Source organism: Microcaecilia unicolor, chromosome 6 (assembly GCF_901765095.1).
Source record: "Microcaecilia unicolor chromosome 6, aMicUni1.1, whole genome shotgun sequence".
Taxonomy (NCBI): domain Eukaryota; kingdom Metazoa; phylum Chordata; class Amphibia; order Gymnophiona; family Siphonopidae; genus Microcaecilia; species Microcaecilia unicolor.
Genome location: NC_044036.1, coordinates 102,603,245 through 102,618,275, shown reverse-complemented (window position 1 = coordinate 102,618,275; position 15,031 = coordinate 102,603,245). Strand labels below are relative to the sequence as shown.

Sequence of the window (15,031 nt, the reverse complement as noted above, 5' to 3'; positions counted from 1 at the left end):
TGCCCTTTCTGCCTCGCCTCACCCCATGCTTGGAACAAACTCCCTGAGCCCATATGCCGGGCCCCCTCCCTACCCATCTTCAAATCATTGCTCAAAGCCCACCTCTTCAATGTCGCCTTCGGCACCTAATCACTACATCTCTTCTCAGGAAATCTCATCTACTCCAACTTGACATTTCGTCCTTTAGATTGTAAGCTCTTCTGAGCAGGGACCGTCCTTATTCGTTAATTTGTACAGCGCTGCGTAACCCTAGTAGCGCTCTAGAAATGTTAAGTAGTAGTAGTAGTAGTACCGCCGGGCTAGCATGTGTGCCTGACACTAATTCTGAGTTTGGCGCACGCTGACTCCCACAGTAGAAAATAATTTTCTATCGCAGGGGTGTTCCTGGCGGTAATCAGCAGTTGGCGTGTATTGCATGGTTACCATGCGGGTATCATGTGAGCCCTTACTGCTAGGTCAATGGGTGGCGGTAAGGGCTCAGGCCATAAATAGGTGTGCGCTAGTTTTAATTTCAGCGCACGCCCATTTCCCAGCCCATTAAAAAAAAAGCCTTTTTTCCTAGCCATGGTAAAAAATGGCCCAGCGAGCGCCCTCACTACCGCAGGCCACTTTTTACTGTGGCATAGTAAAAGGACACCTTGGTTTTTAAGGAGCAGACTGTTATAGGATGCTAAAAAGTGCAGCGTCATACATTTGAGTTGCAAAAACCTGAGGGAACAGTACAACTGAGGAGGTGAAGAATTTTTGTGCATGAAAGAGCAGCGAGATTTGAGTGTGATCATATATGATGCTTAAGGTGGCAAAACAAATAGAAAAGGTGATGGCAAAAGCTAGAAGGATCCTTAGGTGCATAGGGAGAAGAATGGCCAGTAGGAAAAAAGAGGTGATGACGCCTCTCCATAAGACTCTGGTGAGATTTCATTTAGAATGTTGTGTACAATGCTGGAGACCACACCTTCAAAAAGATATAAGTAGGATGGAGTCGGTCCAGAGGGCAGTTACTAAAATGGCCAATGGTCTTCATATGGGGACAGACTTAAAGATCTCAATATGTATACTTTGGAAGAAAAGTGGGAGAGGGGAGATATGATAGAGATGTATAAATATCTCCATGGTATAAATACATAGAAGGTGAGTCTCTTTCAACTGCTCTGGAATAAGGGGGCATGAGATGAAAGTGAAAGGGGATAGACTCAGAAGTAACCAGAGAAAATCTTCACAGAATGGGTGGTGAATTCATGGAACAGCCTCCCCATGGAGGTGGTGGAGATGAAAACTGTAATTCAATTTAAGAAGGCTTGGAACAGGTACATAGCATCTATAAGGGTGAGGAAAAGAGAGTAGATGGCATGGATGGGCAGACTGGATAGGCCATATGGTCTTTACCTTCATTTTTCTCTGTTTTTATTTTTCTATGTATCAGAATTAGCTGTACTATATTTTGGTGATATAGACGGGCAAAACACGTATGTACAAATACATGTGAGAGATATGATTTACCTGAGGTATCATAGTTAAAAGGCTTAGGAGTTATTTTGGAGGATGCTGGAACTGGACAATAACAGATTGCTCACGTAATACATTGAATATATTTCAAGGTGAGTATGATACAAACTTATGCCCTTTTTTGGACCCAGGTTTATTTAGATCCATAGTTCAAGCAATGATGATTTATTCTCTTGATTGCTGTAACGGGTTATATGTTGGACTCTCTAGTAAGTTACAGTAATTAGGAGATTGCAGGTTACAGAGCATATGTTAGATTTTTAACAGATCATGGTAGGAGGGAGAGTGCATTACTAAGATTAAGAGATTTACACTGGCTACCAATTAGGGAACACTGTGTTTTAAAATTATTAGTATTGATTTTTAAACCATTAAAATACCAGACAATTACTCTAGGAACAGGTACATCAGTATACTCCAAGTCAATATTTGTTTTTTATGCAAAGTAATCAGTTATGTAATAATAGAGGAGATGTGGAGGGGCATTTTTGAAAAGTCGTCTAAGTCCAAATTGGGACATTTTGCCAATATCCAAAAAAAGAAGAAGAAGAAAAAAAAAAGAAGTCCATTTGACAGCCATTTTTGAACCGGAAAAACATTCAGTTTCCCTGTTTGAAAATGGGCTATGAGAATGACAACTTAGCCTGAAAACATCAAAAAGGAAGAGCCATTTTCAGAAGTGAAACATCCAACTTTGGATGCCAAGAAAGCAGGCACAACATAATCTCTTTATCATCTTTTTGAGAGAAATGGCCACACAGATGTCCCTGCAGAGCAGAGGGGCAGCTTAATGGTAGTGCAGTGGACTTTAAACAATGGGACCCATATACACGTCCTACCATAACTCCTGTGTAATGTATTGTGAGCCCTCCAGAAACAGAAAAAACTACTGTACACCACTGTACAGCCTGCAGGTGTCTCCTATATTTAGGTACAGTACGTATTTGGTTGGTTCTGGAGGGCTCATAATTTCCACCACAAATGAAATAGGTAGAGTGGGATATGGACATGGGTCCCCTTGTACACATTTCATTGCACTGACCACTAGGCAGATCCAGGGACCTGCTTGCTGCTGTTGGGTATGCCCATAGTATCTGCAGTTGTCAGACAGCCTGGTATCCACTGTCATTTTCACTTCTTAGGAGGTCAGGAGGGGGTCAGTGACCACTGGGGGATTAAAGAGGGATTATGCCTTAATGCCTCCAGTGGTCATGTGGTTAGTCAGAGCATCTTTTTGTAACTTGTACGTGATTGAAAGAGGTCTAGACAGAAACGTCCTTCTTTTTTTGCTGTGGATGTTTCTTCCTGTTCTATTATTGCTGAAAGATGTCCAACTTTTCAGCCCACCTTTGTCCTGCCTTTGTCCTGTCTCCAATCCCCCCCCCCCCCCCCCCCCCACCCCTTGCTATCTGGACAAACTCAATGGAAAAAGTCACAATTCTGTCTTTTTTGAAAATTGTGATTTAGACATTTTTGGCAGACGGACGTTTTTGTGGCCACTTTGAGACACCCATCTGCATTGAAAATGAGCATCATAGAGGAGGAAAGCCTTTATAGCAGGGGTTCTCAACCCAGGCCTTAGGACACACCCAGCCTGTCAGGTTTTCAGGATGTCCACCATGAAGATGCATGAGATACATTTGCATACAATGAAGGTATAGATTGCAAATCTATGTTGTTCATATTCATGGTGGGTATCCTGAAAACCTGACTGACTAGATGGGTTGAGAATCTTTGCTGTAGAGTAATAGCTGCCAAGTGGTAGAATAAGCTACCTGAGTTACTAAAAAGGGAATACTTTTATTATACTTTAGAAAAAGGTTTAAAATAATTTCTTTTTCTTCTGCCTAAATGGGTAACCAGTTTTCATAATTATTTCTCTTTATCTGTTTGCATTAGTACACCATCTTGACTGGGATGTTCCAAGAAGAGGGTATATAAATATTTTAAATAACATGAGTAAATAAATAAATAAATAAATAAGGAACAAACTGAACAGAACATCCGTTAAGATAGATAATCAGTGTTGCAGTGGATGACTTTGTGGCCTAAAGAAATGCCTTTCTGAAGAACTCACTGTTGGGCCTACCTAGTGATTAAATGTTTATCATTACTGTAGGGCCTCTGTTGTCTCATGGTAAGTCAGATGTGCGATCAATAGTTGCTCTGCAATTATTTGCCCATTGATAAAGCCTTCAAATTTTAAATGAAGAGCATTTGTCTGCCCCCTGACAATGATAAGAAAGCTGTACCAGTCACCCACTGCTTCTTACGGTATAACACTCAGCAGGTAGACAACTTGCTGAACATGGGTCAGAATGATGGCTGTCTCTTCTTATTGACATTTCACTTTACAGAACTGGACACAGTGATAAATCATGACTACTGAGATCTGGCCTGCCAGGATGTGTGGAAAATATATTTTCCATTTTGGAGACATTTGCAGAAAAGAGAGACAGAAATGTATCATCATCAATAGTGAGCTGGATTTTCTGCTGCCACAGTGACCATGTTAATTGAAGAGCTAGCGCCGGTGCCTAAATTAATATCAGGCTTATTTTCAAAAGAGAAGGGCGCCCATCTTTCGATACAAATCGGGAGATGGGTGTCCTTCTCTCAGGGTTGCCCAAATCGGCATAATCGAAAGCCAATTTTGGGCGTCCCCAATTGCTTCCCGTCGCGGGGACGACCAAAGTTCATGGGGGTGTGTCGGAGGCGTAGCAAAGGCAGGAATGGAGCATGCCTAACAGATGGGCATCCTCAAGTGATAATGGAAAAAAGAAGGGCGCCCCTGATGAGCACTTGGCCGACTTTACTTGGTCCATTTTTCTTACGACCAAACCTCAAAAAGGTGCCCGAACTGACCAGATGACCACCGGAGGGAATCGGGGATGACCTCCCCTGACTCCCCCAGTAGTGTCTAACCCCCTCCCACCCTGAAAAAAAACAACTTTAAAAACTTTTTTTGCCAGCCTTAAATATCATACTCAGGTCCATCGCAGCAGTATGCAGGTCCCTGGGGGTGTGTGTGTGCGTGTGTGTCAGCGGAGGCATAACGAAGGCGTGGATGTCCTTCTTTGAAACATTTTGGACATCCTGAACTGCCCCCCACAGGGATGGCCAAATTTCAAGGGAGTGAAGTGGTTAGAGCACTGGTCTTGCAATCCAGCGGTGGGCAGTTCAAATCCCACTGCTGCTACTTGTGATCCAATATCCAAATAAATAAATAAAGGGGTGTCAGAGGTATATCAAAGGCATGGACATCCTTCTCACAGTAACATCCACATTTTGGACATCCTCAACTTGGACGTTTTCACCTGGCACTATCCATTTAGTTTGGGCCTGTTTTGGGTTGAATATCGCTAATATCTGGATAATATTCAGCTTACCTTCACTCCACCCCAAACCAGGCCCCATATTATACAGTACACTTTGTCTGATTTTTGGATCAATGAAATTCATATAACTGTTTCAAATACATGGATACAGAAGTTATATGTTCATTGACCATCGGTGAACACATAACTGCTTTTGAATTCTTCTTATTATTTCAGCATTTATATAGATTCATAAACCAAATTACCTAACAATAAATTCTAAGTTAGAGACCCCACAGATGACAATGAAGCAACAGGTCCTCTCTAACTCCCTGTTTACTAAGCTGTGCCATTTTGTGGCATCAAAGGAAGAGGAGGGAGGCAGGCTACCTCCGTCCTCCGACCCACAAGGTAAGAGGGGGGGGGGGGGTTGGGAGAGGGTGGATAGGCAGGGAGAGGGGGGCGGATTGATCACTGGACCACCAGGGACCCTTTGCTGGGGGGCTGGGGGGGGGGGGCTGGAGACCAACCGGCTTTTTTCGGTGCCCAAATTTGGATACTATTTACTGTATCTAGTTTAAAATATCATTCTTTTCTGCTCATTTTCATTTGTTAATGTTGTTGACATTTTCCATGTTGCAAACAACCTAATACCTGGATGAGTTTGTTCTATTTAAACCCAGCTTAACTGCGTTGTTCTTCGCTGAGCTCACGAAGAGAGGATAATTCAACTCTTGAAAGAGTATGAAAAATATATTGTTCATCCTGCAAAAGAGTTATCACCTACAACTTGGTTGTTGACACTTATTTCCACTTCTCTAAGTGGATTAACATAGCAATCAGTATTTTCTACATAAAAAAAATCTCAAGAAAGCCATGAAAAAGTCATACATTTAAAAAATCATCACTTTGAGCTGTGGAGGGGCATAATCGAACGCGAACACCTATCTCCATGGGCGTCTATGTCCGAAAACGGGTACGTGAAGAGGCAGGACAGACCGTATTTTCAAAAAAATGGACGTTTTTCAGCTGGGCATTTGTTTTTTTTAGCGATAATGGAAACTAAAAACGCCCAGCTCAAAAACATCCTAATCCAAGCCATTTGGTTGTGGGAGGGGCCACGATTTGTAGTACACTCGCCCCCCTGACATGCCAGGACATCAACTGGGCACCCTAGAGGTCAGTGCGGTGGACTTCAGACAACGCTCCCACATGCATAGCTCCCTTACCACGGGTGCTGAGCACCCAACCCCCCTCCCCCGAAACCCACCACCCACAAATGTACAACACTACCATAGCTCTTAGGGGTGAATGGGGCACCTACATGTGGGTACAGTGGGTTTTGGAGACCTCCCATTTACCAGTACAAGTGTTACAGGTAGAGGGGGGGAAGGGCCTGGGTTTGCCTGGCTGAAGTGCACTGCGGTATCCACTAAAAGTGCTCCAGGGACCTGCATACACGCAGGCCTCTAGGACTTGTTGCTGCTATATAACATTGGCACACCAGTTGACACCTGAAGACTAATCTCTCTGAAAACGTCCTTTATTGGAATAAGCATGCTTACTCACAGTTAACTGCAGATCAGAGGTTGTGCCCTGCTGGCAACGAGTCTCTCTGGTACTGAGATTAGCAGTAGGTCAGAGCTGGCAGAATGGTGTACAATGCCCTCTTTCAGCCACATTCAAGGTAAGAACTAAGTTCTGTAACGTGGCTAACACGTGAAAGGGATCTAAAACTGGCTTACAAAAATGGCCACTACCTCATGGACTACCGGAAACAAAACAGGGCACACTCTGACCCAGTAAGCAGGGGGAAAAGCACCATGGGAGTAGAGCCTACCAACAGGGCCGTGCCTAGGGTCTCTGGCGCCCCCCTGCAGACTATTAGTTGGGCCCCCCCCCCGTGAAAATGATCACTAACCATTTGCCACACTGAAAGGAATTGTCAGCAATATTCTTAGAAACAAATTGCTATACATTGCAAAATAAGATAGCAGAGGTAAATTCTCAGAGTGGACATATTCCAAACGCTAAAATGAAAATAAAATGATTTTTTCCAACCTTTGTTGTCTGGTGACTTTCTTTTTCCGATCATTCTGATTCTGCTGCTATCTGTCCTCTTAACTCCGTTTCCAGGGCTTCCTTTCCATTTATTTCTTTACTTTCCTCCTTTCTTCTTCATTTCTTGCTCTATATCCATTTCCAGCAATTTCTCCTCTCTCCCTGGGTTCTGTCCTCCCATCCATGTCCATCCTTGTCCCTCTCTGCCCTTCCCTCCTCCATCCATAGCCAGCAATCCTCCTCTCTCCCCTCCCCTCCATTTTCAGCAATTTCTCCTCTCCCTGGGCCCTGCCCTCCCATCCATGTCCATCCTTGTCCCTCTCTGCCCTTACCTCCTCCATCCATAGCCAGCAATCCTCCTCTCTCCCCTCCCCTCCCCTCCATTTCCAGCAATTTGTCCTCTCCCTGGGCCCTGCTCTCCCATCCACGTCCATCCTTGTCCCTCTCTACCCTTCCCTCCTCCATCCATAGCCAGCAATCCTCTTCTCTCCCCTCCCCTCCATTTTCAGCAATTTCTCCTCTCCCTGGGCCCTGCCCTCCCATCCATGTCCATCCTTGTCCCTCTCTGCCCTTCCCTCCTCCATCCATAGCCAGCAATCCTCCTCTCTCCCCTCCCCTCCATTTCCAGCAATTTGTCCTCTCCCTGGGCCCTGCCCTCCCATCCATGCCTCTCTGCCCTCCCATCCATGCCTCTCTGCCCTTCCCTTACCTCAGCTCCGCACCCTGGGCCTTTAAATCTTTTTACCTCCGGTCGCAGCAGCGTCAGTGAAAGCGCTGCCGACGTCTCCCTTCCCTTCGCGCTGGTTGGTTCCCTCAGTGTCCCGCCTTCTTCTGACGTCAGAAGAAGGTGGGACACTGAGGGAACCAACCAGCGTGAAGGGAAGGGAGACGTCGGCAGCGCTTTCACTGACGCTGCTGCGACCGGAGGTAAAAGATTTAAAGGCCTCGGCGGCGTGGAGCTCATGTAAGTGGCGAGGGTAAGCACCGCGGCGGCGCCCTCCTGCGGTGCTTACCCCGCTTACCGTATCAGCACGGCCCTGCCTACCAACTACCAACATCGTGAGCATTTGCCACAAGCTAGTGGAATCACGGAGCCCAATACCCTACACTGACCACAATGTATTGCTGATGTGACTCTGCAGTGCGCATAACAGAAAAGGAGTCACACTCACCCGAGAGCCACATCAGAACCAGGGAAAGGCTGTCACAGGATAGAACACATTCTGCTGTCATGGAGGTGGGTACGGCATTTGAGGCTGGCATAGAGGCTGGAAAAAAAGTTTTTAAAGTGGGGTTTTTTTTGGTGGGAGGGGGTTAGTGACCACTGGGGGAGTCCGGGGAGGTCATCCCCGATTCCCTCCAGTGGTCATCTGGTCAGTTGGGGCACTTTTTTGGGACTTGTTCGTGAAAAAAAAGGGTCCACTAAAAGTGACCCAAAATCGCGGTAAAAACGCCTTTTTTTTCGATTATCAGCTAAAGACGCCCATCTCTCCTCAGCCGATAACCATGCCCCAGTTCTGCCTTCACCGCGCCTCTGACATGACCCCGTCAACTTTACCCGTTTCCACGACGGATTGCAGTTGGAAACGCCCAAAATTGGCTTTCGATTATACCAATTTGGGTGCCCACAGGAGAAAGACGCCCATCTCCCGATTTGGGTCGCAATATAGGGGTTTTTCTCTTTCGATTATAAGCAGGATAGTATGCTGGCTGATCGGCTACTGGAATTTCTATATCATTCATTTTGGGGGTCTACTGAGCTACAGTAGCATTTTTAGCAGGTGATAGAAATCAGCTGGTGGTAAATGCTGAGACGCCCATAGGAATATAATGGGAGTTTCAATGTTTACCGCCAGCTGATTTCTACCATGAGCTATAAACGCTACCATGGTTTAGTAAAAGACCCTCTTTGTTGTTATCTTTTTATCTGTAAGCCATGTGCGATATATCAAATCAAATAAATATTATTATCTGGAAAGTAATCAGCAAAAGTGATTTAAATGCTTTTAAGGATTATATAAGAGGGGAAATATTTAAATTTTCCATTTGCCAAAAAAGAAATTCTCAACTTGAATCTGCTATAAAGTCTCTTGAGCTAAAATATCACAGCAACTCTCATTCTCATGATATATTGGTAAATATCCAAAAACTGAAATTCCCATTGGATCACTTATTGAGTAACAACATGGGTTTATGATTATTATCACAACAAGTGGTATATTGTGATGGAATGAACAAGGCAGGTAGAACTCTTGCTAGCTATCTAAAGAGCTAATCACATACAAAAATGATGAAGTGCTTTTGACAAAACCAAATGAAATTTCCTCTCTCTTTTCCACAATATTATGCTGATTTATATAAGTCTAGGAAGGCTCCTACAAAAGATCAGATTGATACTTTCCTTAATAAGCTTAGCAAACCTACTTTATCATCTACTGATAACACATCCTTAAATAAGCCACTCACGTTATCTGAAATTAATAAAGCCATTGCCTCTAAAACTAGGAAAGCACCTGGAGGTGATGGCTTACCTATTGGATTTTATCAACATATGACCTCATATCTTTCTGTCAAATTATATAGTTTATTATAATTTCTTTGTCGAAAATAAACAACACAGTGGTTCTTTTACTGAGGCAGCAATCACTGTACTTCCCAATCCTGGCTGAGATCCCCTGCTTACTAAGAATTGCAGGCCTAGTTCGCTATGACTGTAAGATATACGCTAAAATATTGGCAGTCCGTCTTTCAAACTCATTCATCCTTCACAGACTAGATTTGTTAGAGGCAGATAAGATAATACTAGATTTTTCTGAATGTTAGGGCTCAGCATCTAGGGGAACCAGCTTGTGTGGTTTCCCTCCATGCTGAGAAGGCTTTTGATTATATTGAATGGAAATTTTAATTTTTTTGTTATGCATTGGTTCCAGATAGGGGATTGCTTTATAAACCTGGTCAAAATTCTGTATTCCAACCCTACGACTCGGGTCCTTGTTAATTCTACTCTTGCCTCACCCTTCATTACCACTAGAGGGACTAGACAAGGTTGCCCACTCTCCCCGTTATTGTTTTTTCTAGCATTAGAACCTCTCTTAGGGCTCCTTTTACCAAGCTGTTGTAAAAGGGGCCCTGCGGTAGCATCGGCACATGGATTTGCCATGCACCACAGCCCCTTTTACCACAGTAGGTAAAAAGCTAGGAAAAGGAAATGATTGTGCAGTAAGTAAACACTTGCCGTGCGGCCATTTCCAGGGGAAGCCCTTACCGCCACTTATTTAGATAATGGTAAGGACTCCTGCACTAACCTGGCAGTCATGAGATAGCGCACAACACTGCCCAATTACCGCCAGATAACACCCCGGCCGTATGATATGATGATGGCTATAGCTTTAAAAACTATTGCAACAGAATGAAAAAATAATTCTTTACTATCAGTGGAATTCCTTATGCTTAATCTATTGTTACGAAACATATCTGTCTTGGAAATCTAATTGCATAAATAAACAGTAAACAATAAATTGGACAATGTCTTATCAGAATGTAGAATAATATATTATATTCAGATATCGATGATGTGCCTTTTGCAAACATTTAGGGGGTCCTTTTTACCAAACAGCGGTAAAAGGGGCCCTGCGATGACATTGGTACACAGGACTGCCATGCGCCGAGGACCTTTTTACCACTGCTGGTAAAAGGTCTTTTTTCTTTTAAGGAAGGAAATGGTTGTGCGGTAAGTTAACCACGTGCCGCAAGGTCATTTCCTGGGGGAGCCCTTACCGCCTCCTGTTTAGGAGGCCGTAGGGGCTCCAGAGATAGCCATTACCGACAGACACACTCCCGGTGCTAGAAAATGAAAAAATACTTTCTAGCGCTGGATTTGGTGCATGGTGGGAGTCAGAACTCCCAGGGGAGCCCGGCAGTGGGGCTGAATTGTCACATGCCAGTTGGCATACTTCTACCACCCTTTTGTGAAAGGGCCCCTTAATGCTATACTTATTATGTCACTGTGTTACATGATTATTTTGTTATATTTTATATGTCTTTTTATAACTATTCAATAAAAAAGATTTTAACTCAAAAAAGAAGTGATTTGGATAATCTGTACACCGTGCTCTATTTGTTGCAGTAATGAAAGAAATACTGAATTAAGGACATCCTTCAGAAAGTATTTTAGTGCAACAAGTACTGAACGTATTTTGGGCAAACTACACTAGTGTAACAGCAGCACAAAATATCTCTGCCATGTATAAGGGATGATACAGTTTTATTTTACAGGTAGCAAAAGGTTTGGCAGAAATAATTCAAAAAATTATAAACAAAATCTTAGCAGTGATTTCTGAGTGAGCCGGTTCTGCAGCTGCACTTCTATTAACTCTGTAATTGCTCTGATATTTGAAAATCATTCAGGATCCCATGTGTCACTGTGAGCTCCTTTTACAAACCCGTGCTACAGTCTCCACCCTGCAAATATGACGAAGCTCATAGGAATTGAATGGGCTTTGTCGCATTTGCCGCACCAGAATCACTAGCATGGCTTTGTAAAATGAGCTCTGTGTCTCTTATGTAATTTGAATAGAAAACCAACTCTGTTCCTTATAATCTATGAAAGAAAGAATATTTCTTAATATTTAAGAAATCCTTGAAGTCCTGGCTTTATCAGAAAACATTTTTTAGGAGTTTCTTGGGGGGGGGGGAGTTTCTGGGGGGTAGCAAGAGGTATCTAGATTAGGATGGTTTATATAATTATTGTGGTAGTCTGACAATGCTTACAAGTTCTGTAGCTTGATTATTTTATTGCAATTCACCTTGAGCTATTGGTGTGGTGAAAAATCAAGGGCCCCTTTTACCAAGCTGCGGAAAATTTGGGCCTGCGCTGGCATCGGCTTGTGTTTTTGACGCACGCCGAGGCCCCCTTTTACTGCAACCAGGTAAAAGGTCAGTCTTTCTTTTCTGCTGGAAATGGCGGTGTGGCAAGTACAGCACTTGCCACGTGGCCATTTCGGGGGGGGGGGGGGGAGAGCCCTTACCACCACCCATTGAGGTAGCAGTAAAGGCTCCCAGGCTAACCCGGCGGTAACCGGGCTGCACGCTGCACTGCCTGATTACTGTCGGGTACACATTGGCGCTACAAAAACAAATATATTTTTATAGCACCGGATATGACGGTGCGCTGGGGTAGGAACTACCATTGGGCTGCTGCAGTAGCCCAGCAGTAATTTCTTTGTTAGTGAGCAGTAAGCCCGTGTTGGGCTTACCACTGTTTTGTAAAAGGGGCCCCAAATTCTGTAAAGTAAAGCGGTACATCAAGTCAATGAAGAAACATCAAAATGGAGACTAGAAATGTAGCATTTCAGACACTGTAGAAATACAATGAATATTTAACATTATCCGCCTCATTCTATAACTTGTCATCTACTGCTAGGCGCCAAGTGCATGCGTAGTCTACAGAATGCGAGGACTTACGTGCTTCAGAGGCACCGGTAATTGGCATTTATGCATATATGTGCTAGGCGCTGTTCTATAAAGTATGCACCAGTGTTGCTTAGGGCTAAATTCTTTATATTGTGCAAAAAAAAAAAAAAAACAGTGCCGAGAAAAGCGTTATTCTATACGCCGTGATTTAAGTTAGGCATGATTTATAGACTAGCAGTTATGCCTGGGAATCATGCCTAACTTTAAGCATTGCCATTTGCCCCAAATAAAACATGGTGCAAATGTAGGTGCCTACATTAGGTGCATATCCCCGTTATTCTATAACATGTGTTAATTTTAGGAATGCCCCTGTTCCGCCCATGACCCTCTCATTTCCGCACCCCCTTTTTCAAATCACGCGTAAATTTTAGGCACTGATCCATTTAATGCACATTTAATTAGTGCCAATATTGCTTGTTAAAAAGCTAATTATTGGTGCTAATGAGCATGTCATTTAGTTAAATTGTGTGTGCAAATTTGCCCACGCAAGTTTTGGCAACTTTTACAGAATTAGGAGGTTAGGGGTCCTTTTACCAAGCTGCGGTAAAAAATGGCCCTATGGTAGCGGCTGGGGCTGTTTTTCTCACACGTCAGGGCCCTTTTTCACACGCGGGTAAAAAGCCCCTAAAAAAATGGCCATGCGGTAAGAGTACTCTTACCGCATGGCCATGCGGTGGGGAGTACTTACTGCCACCCACTGAGGTGGCAGTAAGGACCCCCGCGGTAACCCAGCAGTAAGATTACTGCCAGGTTAGCGCACTGTAAACATTTTTCATTGTGCTGGAAATGGCGTACGCTCGAGACAGAACTACTGCTGGAGGCCGCGTTGAGCGTAGCTCCAAGTTGCCGCGCAGCAAACCTGTTAGTAAAAGGCCCCCTTAGTGCGTAACTGTGAGGGGGTGTACACATGGGCGGAGCTTAGAAGCACTGCCAAGCAATACGCACAACTTACAGAACACCACCAGTTGTGCACATTCCATGGCGCTCTTAGGCACGCTAACTTACACTAGCCATTTACCTGTCATGAATGGGCATGCCTACATTTTGGCACATCAACACGGTTTTGTGCTAGTGTTGACTTAGGCGTGCCTAAGTGCTATAGAATTGGTGCCATGTGCCCCACCGTGGCACTTAAATTGAAGTCAGAAAACAACAAGGCAAGCGGTCCACAATATCTGAGATGGAGAACAGAAGAGAAGCAGACCTTTATGGAAAAGCAGTCTTCCTTAACTCCTGAATACTACCAGGTGTCAAACTGCGTTGCCCGACATGGCCATGTTTCGCCAGACAGCTGCGTCATAGGCAAAAAATACAGTTCCTCAGCCTGTTTGACACCTGGGAGTTTTAAAGAGTTAATAAAGACTGCTTTCTTAAAGGTCTGCTTCGCTTAAATTGAGGTGCCAAATTATAGAATTGCTCCCTATGAGATCTGGAAGACAAGGATAGAAGGATTACCTACCTAAACTAAAGAGCACCAAGAATTTGAGACATACAAATTCCCGTAGATCAAACTGTAGAGAGCGAAGTTTTGCCACCAGCTCTTGTGCGTGACTGATAAGATTATTTAGCGTGGCTCCTGCTTGGGAAGCTATTAGCGCATTATCCACCTGTAAAACAGAAGATTACTTTATATAAATACCAGACAAGGATTCAGTTAAGGATGCTAAAAACAAACAAACAAAAATAAAACCTAGAAGTGAAATACATATATTAAAATCAGGTTTTGTTTTAGCTTTTTGGTTTTTTTTTCCACAAAGTGAAAGCTCTTTATAGAAATATTCAGTGGTGTGCTGGAGCCAGCTCGCACCAGCTCGCCTGTTAAGTTTTTAAGAATTTTGGGAGCCGGTTGTTAAAGTAGGCTCCCCATGGCTACTTTAACAATTGGCTCCCAAAATTTGGGCTTGAACCCCCTTGCATGCTGCTCAGAGCCAGAAACAAGTAGCAGCCCATCTATTTTTTTTTGTTACATTTGTACCCTATGCTTTCCCACTCATAGCAGGTTCAATGCAGCTTACATATTAGATACGGGTACTTATTTGTACCTGGGGCAATGGAGGGTTAAATGACTTGCCCAGAGTCACAAGGAGTTGCCTGTGCTTGCAGTGGGAATTGAACCCAGTCCCCCAGGACCAAAGTCCACCACACTAACCACTAGGCCACTCCTCATGCCTGCCACTCCTCCACTCCACTACCTGCCATCAAAGATATGCCTAGTATGCCAGCATGGGAGGGGGAAAGAAAATGCATTGCCCCCAAGTCCACCCCTGCTCCCCCCCCCCCCCCCCCCCCAATTGCAGGGCTGGTTATGTCTGGAGAAAGAGCCCGTTGTTAAATATTTACCAGCACACCATTGGAAATATATTTCTTTGATGTAATAAATTGCTATAGTTCTTAGGTTTCTGAACAGCTAACTGAGGGACCCTTTTACTAAGTGGCAATAAGCCCAATGCGGCCTTACCGCTCACTATTTCGGAACTACCAACAGCCCAACACGGGCAGCGGCAGTAGTTCCACCCCCATCAAACGGCATTTCAAGTGCTAGCAGAAATATTCAAAAAATATTTCCATAGGGGTTACCCAGCAGTAATCGGGCAATGCCGCACACTAACTGGTTACCATCGGGTTAGCGTGGGAGCCCTTACCGCCACTTCAGTGGGTGGCGGTAAGTGCTCCCC

At 44.1% G+C, this 15,031-nt stretch overlaps 1 protein-coding gene across 3 annotated transcripts in view; it reads right to left on the bottom strand.

Annotated features, from left to right (window-relative positions):
* The window catches only part of NR5A2 (nuclear receptor subfamily 5 group A member 2), a 258,807-nt gene that overhangs the window by 45,399 nt on the left and 198,377 nt on the right, over positions 1 to 15,031 (bottom strand). For all 3 annotated transcript variants that reach the window (XM_030207288.1, XM_030207290.1, XM_030207289.1), the window contains one exon: positions 13,816 to 13,963. In XM_030207288.1, the coding sequence (XP_030063148.1) occupies positions 13,816 to 13,963 (148 nt within the window). The remainder of the gene's footprint in view (positions 1 to 13,815; positions 13,964 to 15,031) is intronic.